We start from the raw sequence: 14,846 nt of genomic DNA on the forward strand, positions 1-14,846 counted from the left end.
AAGCACATAGATATCCGCCATCACTTTCTTAGAGATCATGTTGCTAAAAATAATATATCACTAGAAGGTGTAAGGACCGAGGATCAATTGGTGGATATCTTCACTAAACCGCTAGATGAGGCAACATTTTGTAGATTGCAGAATGAGCTCAATGTGCTTGATTTTAGTAACTTCACTAAAAATTAAGCTTATGTTGTCCCTTGCATTCTATTGTAATATACAACATGTTTAATGTTTTGTAATGCATATAGGGCTTGTCTAACATGGTTAAGATAACCACCAAAAAGTGTGTGAAGAAGCTTAACCTTTGATCAAACTTGACAAGCAACTAGATTTACCTTCAAGTATTGCATTGCATATGCATGATTGTTGTTTGTCGTTTGTCTTCAAATTGCCCTCTTATTGCCTAATTTCTTAAAAAGAATTATAGCCTAAGGCAAAATATTTTGAAAAACTTGAGGGTTTAAGAGAGGTCACTCACATCAGTCCTAATTGGTGTTTGTTTGGATCTTATTGGAGTTGGGACTTGATTGGGAACAGACAGCACGAAGGACATTGAAGATTCACTGAAGAAAGAGTGACTAGACGCTGCACCGAACTTTGATGTCAAGCATCCGGTTAGAAGGAGCTTCAGCGTCCGGTCGATCATGAAGACATCAAGACTAGGTGACCGGACTCTGGCTGCATTCGGTCGGTATCCAATGGACACGTCTGGTCGCAATTCCAGAGGAATTGGACCTCTCTGGAATCGATCGGACGCTGGGTGGCAACGTCCAGTCGCTGCCACCGGAGCGTCCGGTCAGTAGATTGCGTGCGGTTTTAGGACTCTTCTCCATTTCCTTTTCTGTTCCACTCGGGGGGGGCACCTTATAAGCAAATCACCACGCGTGTTAACCTATCTGCCGTCTTCCCCATGCCACCAACCTCTTCTTCACCGCTGCATCCTCCCACATCGTGCCCCTCGCGCCCAAGCTCCACACCACGTGTCGCCGCCGCTCCTGCTCGTGCTCGCCTCTATGCATGCCGCCTTGCTACCTAGCTCTGTTCCCCTGTACCGCTGCAGTAGCTCTGCATCCCTAGCCGTTGGATCCACCACGCCGCCTATCCCGCACCAGAGCAGCTCGAGCCACCGTAGCTTCCCACGCCATCGCTAGTGCCCTAGCCTCCACATCAAGCACCACCCAACAGCGCCACCGGCTATAATCCCAAGCCGCAGCACCACCCCTATAGTGCCCTAGTGCCATCATGATGTGCCATCCATCGCTGGATTGCCGCTTAGTGCTAACCCTAGCCATCGATTCGCCGTCACTGCATCGCTCGGCCATCGCATCTCCAGTGCCGACGACTTGCGAACCCTAACCCTGCCTCGCGATTCGGTGGTTCCCCATGCATCGTTCCTCTTCTCGATGTTTCATTGGATTCGTCAGGCAGCATGCCAGTCGTTTTAATTTCGTATCTAAATTGCTTGCTTCCTAGGGTTTCATATCTATTAGATATAATATATTTATATGTATATCCTATCTATTCCATCGTGCAGCGAGCTGGTTCCATTGAGGTGTCAGTTAACTCAGGGCCAAGCTCATGAGTACAGAACGAGGCCAAGCCTCGAAAGTGTCAGTAGATCTTTGTCAGGGGTAGTTGATTCTTCTTTTATCCTTTAGATGGCTCGTATGAAGAATGTTGGAGGTGGTCCCAGCGACGAGGATCTGAGGCCCCCGCCTTGCCAGCTTGTAGAACCTAAAGGCAAGGCGACCAAGAAGCTAGCAGTCAGGAAGCACAAGTATCCAGATGCAGACACAGTGAGAGCTGCTATAGTTGCAGAGGCCGCAAAGCGTGCCGAGAGAGGAGGTGCTTGCAGTGGAGTTCGGATTACTGATCCACTTTCACCAGAGGTAATGGCTTCACTTCAATGAGTTGAGCGCCTTCATGATGGTCCAGCTAGAACCCTCATGATTGGAGGATGGCGTGTTGCCATTGACAAGGTTCAGCCTCAGGGGGAGCCACAGCAGTAGCCTCAGCCTACACAACAGACTTAGGAGCCTCAGCTAGCTCAGCAGACTTAGGAGCCACAGCCAGCACAGTAGTCTCAGGAGGGTGAGCAGGTCCAGCAGGCCGAGGAGATAGAGCCGGCACCATAGCCATAGTTACGCCACTCTAGTCATACTCGTGTCCCAATTTCACTGAGGCTAATCACTCAACGGAGGGGTTCTCGTCCACTGCCTCGACCACAGGGTCTGCCTCTAGTGACCCATCTTGACCTAAGGGCTGCCACAACCAAGCAGGTGCAGCAGCTGAGGTTCGTGGACTTTGAGGTATGGTTTCCACCCAGGCGGGATAAGAGAGCATCGGAGGGATTCTATACACCCCTACAGGAGGATTTCTACAATGCCTATCTAAACAGTGGAGCAGTCTTTAGACCACAGAGAGTGTGCAACATAGAGTCTATTATTGCAGCGGCTAGAGAGCACATTCACCCCTACCTTGCATATCTATCGGGGCTGATAGATCTGATTGGACGAACCAGATTATATGTTCCATCTTGGGTTGGTCAGTTCTATGCATCTCTCTGGATTGACCCCTAGCACAGGTTCATACACTTTGCATTCGGTGGCAGAGACTATCGGTTGACGAGCACTAGGGTCAGGGAGATTCTTAGGCTTCTAGAGTAGCCAGTCAGGCTCCATGAGGTGTGCTATGGATAGACTGCACCCCTAGACGCCCTCATGGTGGCATGGTACCCCCTATAGACTTAGTACGTCGCTGCTTCATAGAGCCCTTTGGCGAGGGGTCGAGGAGGAACCCTAGTGATCTCACGCCACTGCTCATGTGCTTGTGGCTATTATAAGGAGGACTTTACTTTCGAGGATGGGATATAGAGAGGGATTGACCCAGATTCAGCTATGGCTTCTCAACTCTCTCATGCAGCAGACAGTTTTTGATATCTGGGATCTTCTCCTGTCAGAGATGGAGGACACTATAGCTAAGGGCTTTAGAGGTCACAGGCAGCTACCCTATGCTCACTAGGTCACTTTCCTTATCCACAGAGTAGTTATAGTTATGTCACCTGAGATGATTGCTGAGTACAGTGGTGCCACGACAGAGTTCTCTGCTTATAACCTGACTTGGATGATCCATCACAGTACACCATAGGCACCTAGTCAGCCGTGCCGTCGTCCAGAGGTGCCAGAGACTATAGCCTAGTAGGACGATATTATCAGGGATATTGCAGCCACAGAGGAGGAGGAGCTTGCTCAGCAGGAGGGGTTGGTCACTAGCGAGCCTAGTGATAGTTCTAATGATGACTACCAGCCCATTCCACATATGCCTCCACGATGACATGATGTTGAGGCCGGTAGCTCCAGTTCAGCGCCACCTGCCCCGTAGACTGACCCTGCTCTTCTTGCTATACTTGAGCGGATGAGGTAGGACCAGGCTAGACAAGCTCAGGAGATAGCTGCTACACTTGCATAGTTCCATACTCGGTAGGACAAGTTCCAGCACTAGCAGCTTGTTATTCAGCAGCAGACACAGGCTCTACAGCAGCAGCAGCAGGCTATGCATCAACAGCAGATACTCATGTAGCAGCAGCTTCTTGGGTTCATGTAGCAAGTAGTGCAGGCGATTGGGGCCCCACCACCACAGGCTTCGCCCTAGCTTGATCAGCCTGCTACCACTTCGATGACTCCAGCATTACAACCTAGTGGGCTTCAGAGTCAGGGACAGCCACCAGCACAGTATGCTTCACCGATAGAGCAGGTGTCCTAGTGGTTCACTTCGCTAGTGGTAGACCTGCAGTTCACACCACTTTAGATGGGCTTCACATCGGCACAGACGTCGTCGCTTCTTGAGCCAAACACTTCAGTCTCCAGGAGTCTTGGAGCCTCCTTCAATGAGTTGACAGGGCAGCCCACTCCTCCATACCTACATGTTCTAGGTCCTTCTATGGCTGCACCTATCACAGCAACGATAGAGATGCTCCCCTCCTCCGTGGCATCATCAGAGTCAGCTGCTTCAGTTATACCATCTCAGCCTATAGTAGCACCAGTTCCTGATCTGACCTAGACTGCTTTAGCATCACTACCAGCTACAGAGGGTCAGATAGCCTAGAGCTCAGGATCAGACGATGATGGCACCTAGTTCCACCTTGCTCCTCGTCCCTCAGCGCCCGGCTCATCCGCTGTAGCCCCACCGACTGACCCGTAGGTTTTGGTGTTTGACGCCAAAGGGGGAGAGGGTTTGAGTATGTTAGGCTTAGGGGGAGCTACTTATCTAGGAGGAGCTTAGTTATTACATTAGCTTATCTATTATATTTAGAGTTTTGATATGTGAGATACACTATTATGCATTTGTGTGTGTGATACATTATGCATTCATGTTTACTACTATATCTATGTGATAGTGATATCTACGTGATCATGCTATATGACATGTGTGCTCTTTACTTTGAATTCTTTATATGTCATACCACTTGTGCTTTGCTCATTTGCCTTTGCTTCCGCGTTTTACTCTGATGCAAATGAGCTTTATTACTTGTACTCATGCTTATTTCATATCTTTTGAGTACATCATGATGGCTTAGGTCATATAAGCTTGTCTACCACTTTTGTTCTTATTGCCAAAAGCTTATATGATCCAAGCATCTTAAAAACCTCATCTCTTTCACATACTTGAGGTAGTATTGTCATCAATCACCAAAAAGAGAGAGATTGAAAGCATCTAGGCCCCTAGTTGGGTTTCGGGGATTAACGATAATACATGATTACTGTGACTAACGTGTGTTTGGTAGAAACAATTGAGTTAGGTCACGGTAATGGAGATCGATCGAGCAATCATGGTTGTCATGCCCCTACGATGGAAATCATTTTGGTTTTCAAAGGATGGACAACAAGGTTAAGGATGGACTAGTTCTAAGTGTCGATTGGAGTTGGAGAGACACTTAGAGTAGTTTAGGACTTTATTTTTCCTTTGGCCATACTATTAAGGGGGGTATGAACGGGTAGCTTGACCTAGGTGAGTCTAGTGAGTTTGGTGTGGTGCACACTTGTTAAAACTAGCACTAGGTAGCTCCACAACAGCCCTTTGATCCAATGGAGCAAACTTCATTCACATATGTTCGAGAGTTGGAAGTGAATGGAGGGTTAAATACTGACTGGACGCTGGCTCCAGTGTGACCAGACGCTGGCTCAGGGTCTGGTCAGTTCATTTCACCAAGGTGAAAGTGTCTAGAAGTGACTAGACGCTGTGAGGTCATGGTACCGGACGCTGAGGGCCAGCGTTCGGTCGACTCCAGTAAGGTCCCAAAGAGGGAGAATCCTGATCAGATGTGTCCGATCAATGCTGACCGGACGCTGATTAGGTTCTGGCTACTGACCGAACGCTGCTCAACAAGTGACCGAACTTTGGAGGTCCAGCGTCCGGTCGACATCAGTAAGGTTCCAGTGAGGGGAAAACATGACCGGACGCGTCCGGTCAACTCTTAACCACTGGAGCTCGGGGTATACTGACCGGTGCATCCGGTCAACATGACCGGAGCGTTCGGTCACCCCGCAGAGGTACTTAACGGTTCATTTTTCAGCCGGTGTTATAAATACAACCTTCGCTCGTGTGGGGGGTACTTTTGCTCATTCCAACAGCTGAGAAACACCTTAGAGAGTGCCAAAAAGAGCAAGGTCGTAATGAGGTGATTGAGATTTGAGAATCCCAAAGAGAGCCCTCATTAGTGAAGATCAAGAGTAGCAAAGTGTGCATCCACCTTCTCATTAGGCTTGTCGTGGTCAAGTGAGAGTTCATGCTTGTTACTCTTGGTGATCGCCATCACCTAGATGGCTTGGTGGTGATTGGGAGCTTGGTGATCATCCAGAGAGCTTATGGATGACCCAACTCAAGTTGTGAGCGGTTGTGGGTGATTCACTATGATGGAGTGTCGAAGAATCAACCCGTAGAGAGCACTTGATCCTTGAGCGGATCAAGGAGAGCTACACCCTTGCACGGGTGCTCCAACGAGGACTAGTGGAGAGTGGCGACTCTCCAATACCTCGGCAAAACATCACCGTATTCCTCCTTATCTATTTACTTTGAGCATTTACTTTGTGCAATTCAATTCTTGTCTTTACATTCATATAATTGCCATGCTAGAGTAGGATTGGAACTTAGGTTGCAAGTCTTTTATGCTGTAGAACAATTAGAAACACTATCTAGGCACAAGGGGTTAATTGGGCTAACCATAGGATTTAATTATTGCAAAGAAATTTAGAATTAGCCCAATTCACCCCCCCCCCTCTTGGGCATCTTGATCCTTTCAAAAACAAAACTTAAACTTTTGTCAAATTTAAGCCACGGCACTACCGCTCTAGGCCTACGGTACTACTGCTCTACGGCACTGCCGGGTCAGAACAGCGGCACTACCGCACCTGCACACAACTTCGAGGCATAATTCAAAATCTGTGAATGAAAACTTAGATCAGAGAAATTACCGAGTTTCCTACAGGTATATGGATCACAGATCGATAACTAGAAGTGGTAGGAACACCACACATAAGTAGATCGTCCACAAACCCTAGAAATCACCTCAACAACAATATGAAATGCAAGTGCAGTAAATCAAACACAAGGTGATACAAGAATTTATCCCGTGATTCAGCTCGCCACCAAGGCTTGTCTAAGTCTACGTTGTTGAGGTTAGTCACTAAGGCTAGGGCTTTGCGACCCTTCCTCGATCTCAAGTCAAGAGAGTTAACGCTTGAGACGAGGGGTGAGTTTACTAGCTTCAAGAGATAGTTACAAACCTGCCAAGGCTACCACACAAGTTGACAAGCTCCATGGGCGATGCTCTAGCCGGCTAGGAGCCAAGCTCCAAGAGTAATAAACAAAATTCTCTAGCTAAAACGTGAACCAAGTGCTCTTAGGCTTTGGGAATGAATAGATCTGCTCTCTAATCAAGTTTGGCATCTTTTTCTCTCAAGAATGATGGGAAAACACAAAGGGAAGCTAAGGAGCTTAAGATCACCAATGGAGAAGAGAGAGAAAGAGCTAAGAGCTATTCTGGTCGGGCAGAATGGCTGGAGGTTGAAGAAGACTGTTATGAGGGAAAGGGTGAGGTATAAATATCTCCCTAACCCCAACGGTCATATAAGTCACGGCATTGTCACGGCTTATCTGCGGTAGTGCCGTGCTGCGGCACAACCGCGCTTTAGGTGCAGCACTGCCGCACCAAGCCAGACAACAAGGGATAGAACTGGGTTGAGCTGGCTGTCTTGCCTGAGCAAACTGAGGATGTAAGAGTATAAGATTGAGCACTTGGTAGCATATGTTAGCTTAAGTATTGTGTCCCCTATTATAGTACGACATTTTCTATGCTCAAATTTAAAATAAAAAAAAATTAAACCTCCTTTGAGTTTGAAGCCCTCAACATTTGTAATTGGAGGCTCCTACATTTTGTATAACATCATCGACTATAGATTCTCTGCTTGTCATCTTGATAAATCTCATTAGTCCTCTAATTGTGTGGTTATTATCACCAAAACCCATAATTAGAGCTTGATTGAATTTTAAAGGGGGCATTGATAAGGATGGCAACAGGGTGGTTTCGGGTCGAATATCTGTGGGTTTCAGGTCTTGCGGGTTCGGGTTCGGGGATGATTTCTCACCCACAGTTTCGGGTTCGAGGCCCCAAAACCAATCGACTTTGGTTTCGGATTTGGTTTTCCACCCGTGGATATCCAATGGATATCCGAAATAAATTATTTGAAATTAAAACTCATGTTTAATAATATGCTAATAATAACTTGTTTACTTAGATTATTAAATTTATAAGTTCACTCATGAAAATATTTATTATTGTTGTCTCTTGTTTGTACTAGTGAATATGTGTATATATATCATGCATATGTTTATAGAAAATCCTTATTGCTCTTTCTATGTTGCCATACAAAGCGGGTTTTGGGTATTTGCGGGTTTGATTTTGGGGACGGATTATCACCCGAATTAGTGTTCCGTGCGGTTTCGAGTTTTGATTTTGGGTTTCAGGTTCAGGTGCACAGAGACTCCACCCGATCCGAATCCGCCCCGTTGCCATCCCTAGCCATTGAGCTAAGTTGAAATGGGAGAAACAGCTATTTTTAGCTTCATTGCACACCAATCCCTTGTGCGAGCACGTTTTAAGGAGCATCACATGTGAAATTGTTTCAAAAATATTTGTTTGGTACAAAATAACTTCAAACAACTTGTGAAGTTGTTAGAGAAGCTGTGCTAAATAGAACCTTATTTTAAGGGAGAGACAATAGTCACGTATAGAGTGCATCTATACTATATAATTAATTAAAAAAATAAAGGCACCAATAAAGTCTGAACTGTTGGGTGTCGTCTAACCCAATTTCACCCGAGAAGGAAAGCATCACAAAACACGTCAGTGAAGATGCTGGAGATCAAATAAGATTTTTTTTGAACTAGTACACTCATACCTAAGAACACATACACACGTTACCCCTACACAATACCACCTACAGATCTCAAATTTGACTTGACAAGTCAAAATATGCAAAATATGCATCTTGTTAACGAGAGGCACATCGCCTATGAAAGAACAACCCGTTATCTTGAAAGAACAATACCGTTAAACCTTAAAATAAATTTAGAAAAATTAACTTGACAAACTCACCACAACCACCTCAATATCGATAGGCACGTTGCTTATCACTAAAGGAAAAACGTTGTTAACTCTTAAAATAAATTTAGAAAAATACGAATGCTTATGTTAAATCAAGACTTGATCTGGTTCGATTAACCCAACCAGCTGAGTTAGTTGAATCAGAATATTTACTGATCTTCAATTTCTACCCCGTCATCTAAGAGCCTCTTTGGTCGGGCTCCTGCAGGGGCTTCAGCTCCGGCTCCTGCAGGAGCTGTGCTAAACACCTGTTTTGGAAAGGGCTCTGCGTAGAGAGCCGGTCAAGAGCTGGAGCCATTTTTTGCTTGCGCAGGAGAAGTCTAAAAAATGAGCTTCGCGCGGCTCCTTGCTGTGGGTTCATGTCGTCTAGTGCGAAGGAGCCGTTTTGCCAAACATTTTCCAGAACGGCTTCAGCACCTCCAGAGGAGCTGCTCCTTCAAAGAAGCCGGAGCCAGAGCCATTTTCAAAGGAGCCAGAGCCCTAAAAAGAAAGATCCACCAACCACTGGCCACTCATTAATAGCAATTAGTTGTTTACTCGGTGGAGTGATACATTGAACACACACTAAACTGAGGCCCTGTTTGGTTCTTGCAGTGCCTCCTAAAATTTCTGTCACATTGAATGTTTGGACATATGTATGGAGTATTAAATATAGACTAATTACGAAACTAATTGCACAACTTTCGACTAAGTTGCGAGACGAATCTTTTAAGACTAATTAGTCCATGATTTGACAACATGGCACTACAGTAAACATATGCTAATGACAGATTAATTAGGCTTAAAAAATCGTCTCACAAATTAGCCTCCATCTATGTAATTGGTTTTATAATTAATCTATATTTAATACTATTTGTTAGTATCTAAATATTCGATGTGACATAAATTTTAGGAGCGACTAAATAACAAACACCCCCTCACTCAGTGCAAACCAAACACCAAAAGACTCTTCCGACTCTTGGGCTTCCTTTTCTTCCCTATGTAAGGGCAGCTGTACTCCTAAGTCCTACCTCATAGTCATCGTCTTTGCATAACATTTCTCTGAGAGGAGGTTCTTCTCTGCATCCCTATCATCTTGGTGGGGCTTCTCCGCGAAGGTAAGGGGCATCTCGCCTTTCTTTTGAGCAGTAAAGAAGTTTGAGAGCCATGAGCCACTGCCGCTCTGATTTCTTTACAGGTTACTTGCTAGTTTCGACTGGTTTTCAGGATGCGCAGAACTGCATTGTACTGTAGTGCGCCATTTTTTTGTTTTGTACATTTGTACTCTAGATTGCAGCTGTTAGGGTGCTAGATTCTAGTATCTTAGGGTAACACGCAAGTTTTGTTTTCTCGAATGAACCGTAAGCAAGAATCCTACCGCTGTAATTTAGTATAGTAACACGCACTATCTCTCAAGCTTACCTACTATTTCAATTTTCAAGGGGCAATATGGCTCATTTAAGTATTTAACAAGAAACACATCTTTGGGAAGCCAAATTTTCTATTTTTGATACGGGGTCAAGGTATTGTTCTGCATGCTCTACAGCAGAGCAGAGCTTCTTTTCTGATTAAAGATGTATATGATGTAGTGTAATTCGAATTACAGCTGTCATGGCTAGAAGTGGTGGTTCTCGGACTCGAATGAAGAAACCTTGTGATTGCTGCAAAAGGTACTTGGACCATTTGGAACAAAAGAATCAAAATGTAAGCTGCTTCCTAGGGCATATGACTGCCAATTCTAAACATAGCATGGTAAGCCTTTGAAAGCTTTTTCTTTCTCTCCTTGCATTTTGTTTGATCTGGAATAAATAAGTGGATTCTGGCTTTCATACTTTGATAAGCTTCATTTTGGGCCAGCCATAACTGCTAACTGAACAGATTGCAAACTGCTTGTTGTGACTCATGTTTTTAGACATTCAGTAAGTTTTATGCAGCTCCCGTTATTTTTTCCTTCAGAACTAGTTTATTTTGTTGATATTGCTCTTTCCCACAACCTTTGCTATTGTGAATTTTTTACATGGCATGAGATTCTGATGTCGTATCTGCTAGTTTGCAGTGTGAACAATCTGCATTCATGAATGCATTTTCTGACTCTAGAGTCTAGAGAATACACCTTACATTGCTTGCTTCATATATTTTCTGATACTCTGTTAGTTTTTGCAATTTCTCTGTTTACATCACTACGTTTTTGCTGTTACTACAGGTAGTGCCAGACAGATTTGTGAAGCAGTTTGGAGGAAGGTTGTCAGGAACCATCAAATTAGAATCCCCTAATGGCAATCTGTACGATGTTGAAGTTTCAGAGCACTTAAATAAGTTGATGCTCCGACATGGATGGGAGGCATTTGTTGATGCAAATCACATAGAAGAGAATGACTTCTTGATCTTTCGTCACATTGAGAAATCTCATTTTGAGGTTCTGATCTTCGATACTGATGGCTGTGAGAAAGTCTTTTCTTGTGCTGGCCTAAGAAACACCCCATGTGTTCAAGAACGAAGTGTAGATTCTGTTGGTATTTCAAGCAGCTCTTGTCATGATACCACAGAATCATCTGGAAGTGAAAGGTCTGCAAGGTCTGAGAAGAGTGGATCAAGTAACCATGGAAAGACCGCAAAGATGGCTGCAACATTCTCATCATCTGAGGAGTCAGGTTATACCGTTAAGCATTGATTTAGTTAGCCACATATTTGCCTTGAAGTTTATGTCAAGCATTTCTAATTGTTTGTTGTGAAACTTTGTGCAGAAGACACTCCAGTGGAAAATGAACTTTCTGAGTCAGATGGCCTTCAGACACGGCCTGTGGTTGATTATGTTTTAGCACGTAGAAGTTATCTATCTAAAGCACAAATGGAGAGAGTAACGGCTATTATTCAGAAAATTCAACCTGAGATCCCTGTTTTTGTAGCAGTCATGCAGAAGAGCAATGTTCAACCCCTGGGTCGTTTGGTAAGTCCAACGTTAGTTTTTTATTGCAAGCTGTTATTGTTGGTGTATTGTGAGTGAAATTCATCTTCATAAATCTTCTGAACATGTGGATAAATGACCTTCTTTCTCATTGCTTCATCATTGAAAACGTTTTGCTTACTATTTTTTATTGTTTGTTGACATCATTTTCCATCTGTAATCAGGTTATTTGTAAGGAATATGCAATCCCACATTTTCCACGAGAAACAATGTATATCACACTCCAGAACCCGGACAAGAGCAAGGAGTGGCATCCCAGATATTACATAAGAAAAGATAAAAGTGCGTACATTCTTAGGGGGCAGTGGTTCAATTTTGTTCATGAGAATCATGTGCAGGAAGGAGATATATGCCTCCTTCTACCGACAAAAAGTCGAAGGAAATTCAAGTTGACGATCTATCTGCTTCGCGCAACAGCAACTAATTCCAAGGGTGGAACTGTTAGTAGAACTTGTTTTCAAAGGCCTGACCCATGCCATGCTGGATCAAGTGGAAAGATCGCTTCTGCAGTTAACGTTAAGGAGGAATCAACAGATGGTATCATAGCAAAACATAACAACTTATCAGATTTTAGATGGAATCCATTTTTGGTCTCTCAACTCTTCTGTTTGTTTACTTTGAACCCCAAGTCCAGTATCGTCTAAATATGGTACCTCAAGTCTCAATACCATTCAATTTTGGCCTCCCAGCCTACTTTTGGTAGCTTTCAATTGACGTGGAAATGGTTTTTCATGCAAGTTGGTATTTTCTGCCACCTAGGCCATGATTTGGAGCAGGCCTGCCTGTCATTTTCTCTCTCTGCCTGTCATTTTCTCTCTCTCCCCTTGCCACTCACACAGCAAAGCGGCAGCCATGGAAAGAGAGAATGGAGATATGACATGCTATCCTGAGTCCCTGACGGTTGCATGGTCTAGTTGGCAAAAAAAAACAATTTGGAGGGAAAACTATGCCACTCCAAAACCACAAAAAAGGAGCTCGAGGTCAAAATCAAATGGTACTGATAGTTGGGGTTTTAGATTTAGATGGTCTTGGAGTTAAGGGTGAAATTAGATAGACACAAGAGTTGAGAGACAAAATTGAAGTTATTCCTTTCTTATGGTGTAAAATCTATTTGTAGGAGAACATGTTTCATTGGAGAGTTACATGAAAGAAACTTCTGATGGATCTCCAAACAGCAAGGATTCTGGAGGTCCACCTGAGCCTTCCTACATTTTACCAGAAATGAGCGGTCTATCTCGATCCCAAGAGAAGATTATTGAGGCCAAAGTGAGAGCCATCAAATCTGAAGTTCCCATTTACATAGCAATAATGAGGAAGACCAATGCTGCTGTCTCTAAGCTAGTAAGTTTAATGCTTCGCTAAATGTTAAACTACTACTATATATTTTTGTTCTCCAGATTGTGGTTCTTATCATGTTAATATGGCATGGCGAAGTGAACATGTTTCTCGTCTGAATTCCAATCTATTCGTCCACTTTCATATCAACTAAGTATTTTCTACTACACCACATAAATGGCATATGCACTCTGAAAAAGTTTTGCAGAGTTGCAGAGTCGAATCATTGTGTACTGATGAACCCTTGGAATCAGTTCCTTTGGACAATGTCAGACTGTCATTGTGATGCATACACGTTTCTATTTCTAATCGCCAATCTTGTAACTAATCAGGAATTCGGCAAAAAATATGGTGCTGCTCATCTTCCAGCTAGAGAGCAAACCATGGTGCTCCAGTGCAAGAGGAAGATCTGGAAGGTCCAAATGAAGGTTAATAGTGGCCACAAGAGGTTTCTGGGGAGAGGCTGGACGACATTTGTTCGTGACAACGGTCTGCAAGTCGGTGACCTCTGTCTGTTTGAACTGAAGAACGAGAGGAAGCTTACCATGGAGATCCATATCATCTCCAGGGAGCAGTTTTAGCTTGAGATGGAAGGAGATTGTGTCCTGCGTGATCCTGTCTGCTAATACCTCGTGGGTTATTTTGCTTGTTTTTTTTTTTGTTATATCTTTGAACTTAAACCATGGTGTGGTTAATCTCCGGACGGGCTGGCCAATTCTGTGATGGCCATCCTGGGAGGTCCTAACTATGAACAGTTTCACATGTTGACAGACGCAACATCTTTTGGTAAGCCCTATATAGGACTCATGGTAATTGGTAAACCGGTGCAGGAATGGCACCGATCTTTTATATGATGCGAGATGGCATTGCTTGTGTTTATAATAGCTTGGGTACCTGTGCTCCCATGTTGTATAAATTGATAGGAATATTTTTTCTTAGCGAAAACTATTCTACCTTAAAAGAATTTCCAAGTATTTTTTTTAGACACAAAACGGTACACGGTACATCCAAGCCTGAGTGCTTCTAACCAGATCAGCCTGTGAAAACCGGAATTCCTAAACAGGGTTGTCCCAATTCAAAAACTTTAGTATCTAATTCCCAGACTATCACATGCTCACTACGTCCCTAAATAACTGTTGTTTTCATTTCTCAAGAAACAGCTTTGGCTATATCTATCCCTAATAATAAAGCGATAAAATTTCTGGCCATTTTTTTTGTCGGTCTCCCTCTAACTATTGAACAATAGAAAGTTTCTTCCATCCGAACTTATATATATAACTCGTGTTCATACAAGTTAGAATAGCTCTTGCCTAGCGCGATACGGAGTCCAATTGCAAAGCACTTGATTTCCTCTATCAAAATAGAAAAGTTATTTTTCGTCGGAGTCAAACTCCATCTCTTCCTCTACTAAATATAAGATCGACAATCCTACTCCTAAAGAGACAGGCCATGCTCTCTCCCTTGCGTGTTGCATACATCCCTTCAATTCGAATAGGAATCTTAATCTTATTTTCCAAAGGATTAAGTCCACTTTTGGCCCCTCAACTCTCATGTCGGTCTAATTTTTACCCCCAAGTACAAAATTGTCTGATCTAGGCACCGGAACTTTCAAACCAGTTCAATTTAAGCCCCTCGGCGCGTTTGATGCGGTTTGCGGTGACGTGTTCCCGGTTTTGAGTGGCCACGCTGGCGTTGACGGACACGCTGGATCACCGTGCAGCTCAAAAACACGAGGCGCTCAGGTCAGCTCTCTCTCTCCCTCTCAGTTCCTCTCCCCCGAACCCTAGACGCCGCCGCCGCCTCCATTGCTGTAGCCGCTACCGCATCCTCTCCTCCGGTGCCTCCGCGTCCGCAGTCTCCCCTCCGCCTGGGAATCCTCCGCCGCCGCCTTCGTAGTTGTCT

General features: G+C 44.2%; 1 protein-coding gene across 1 annotated transcript; it reads left to right on the plus strand.

The window, feature by feature from the left end:
• Positions 1-7,008: 7,008 nt before the first annotated feature.
• Positions 7,009-13,525, plus strand: LOC136536255 (putative B3 domain-containing protein Os03g0619850). Its single transcript, XM_066528612.1, has 5 exons — positions 7,009-7,097; positions 10,234-10,396; positions 10,848-11,295; positions 12,727-12,950; positions 13,277-13,525. The coding sequence occupies exons 1-5, from the start codon at positions 7,009-7,011 to the stop codon at positions 13,523-13,525; spliced, it is 1,173 nt and encodes a 390-aa protein (XP_066384709.1).
• Positions 13,526-14,846: the final 1,321 nt, after the last annotated feature.

This window comes from Miscanthus floridulus, chromosome 2, assembly GCF_019320115.1.
Source record: "Miscanthus floridulus cultivar M001 chromosome 2, ASM1932011v1, whole genome shotgun sequence".
NCBI lineage: Eukaryota > Viridiplantae > Streptophyta > Magnoliopsida > Poales > Poaceae > Miscanthus > Miscanthus floridulus.

What these genes read in the sequence shown, in the direction of transcription:
- LOC136536255 (XM_066528612.1), top strand. Translation starts at nt 7,009, where the DNA reads ATGGAGAAGAGAGAGAAAGAGCTAAGAGCTATTCTGGTCGGGCAGAAT. An exon ending in CTCATCATCTGAGGAGTCAG is followed by an intron (nt 11,296 to 12,726) that starts GTTATACCGTTA and finishes ATCTATTTGTAG; the next exon opens with GAGAACATGTTTCATTGGAG. An exon ending in ATGCTGCTGTCTCTAAGCTA is followed by an intron (nt 12,951 to 13,276) that starts GTAAGTTTAATG and finishes GTAACTAATCAG; the next exon opens with GAATTCGGCAAAAAATATGG.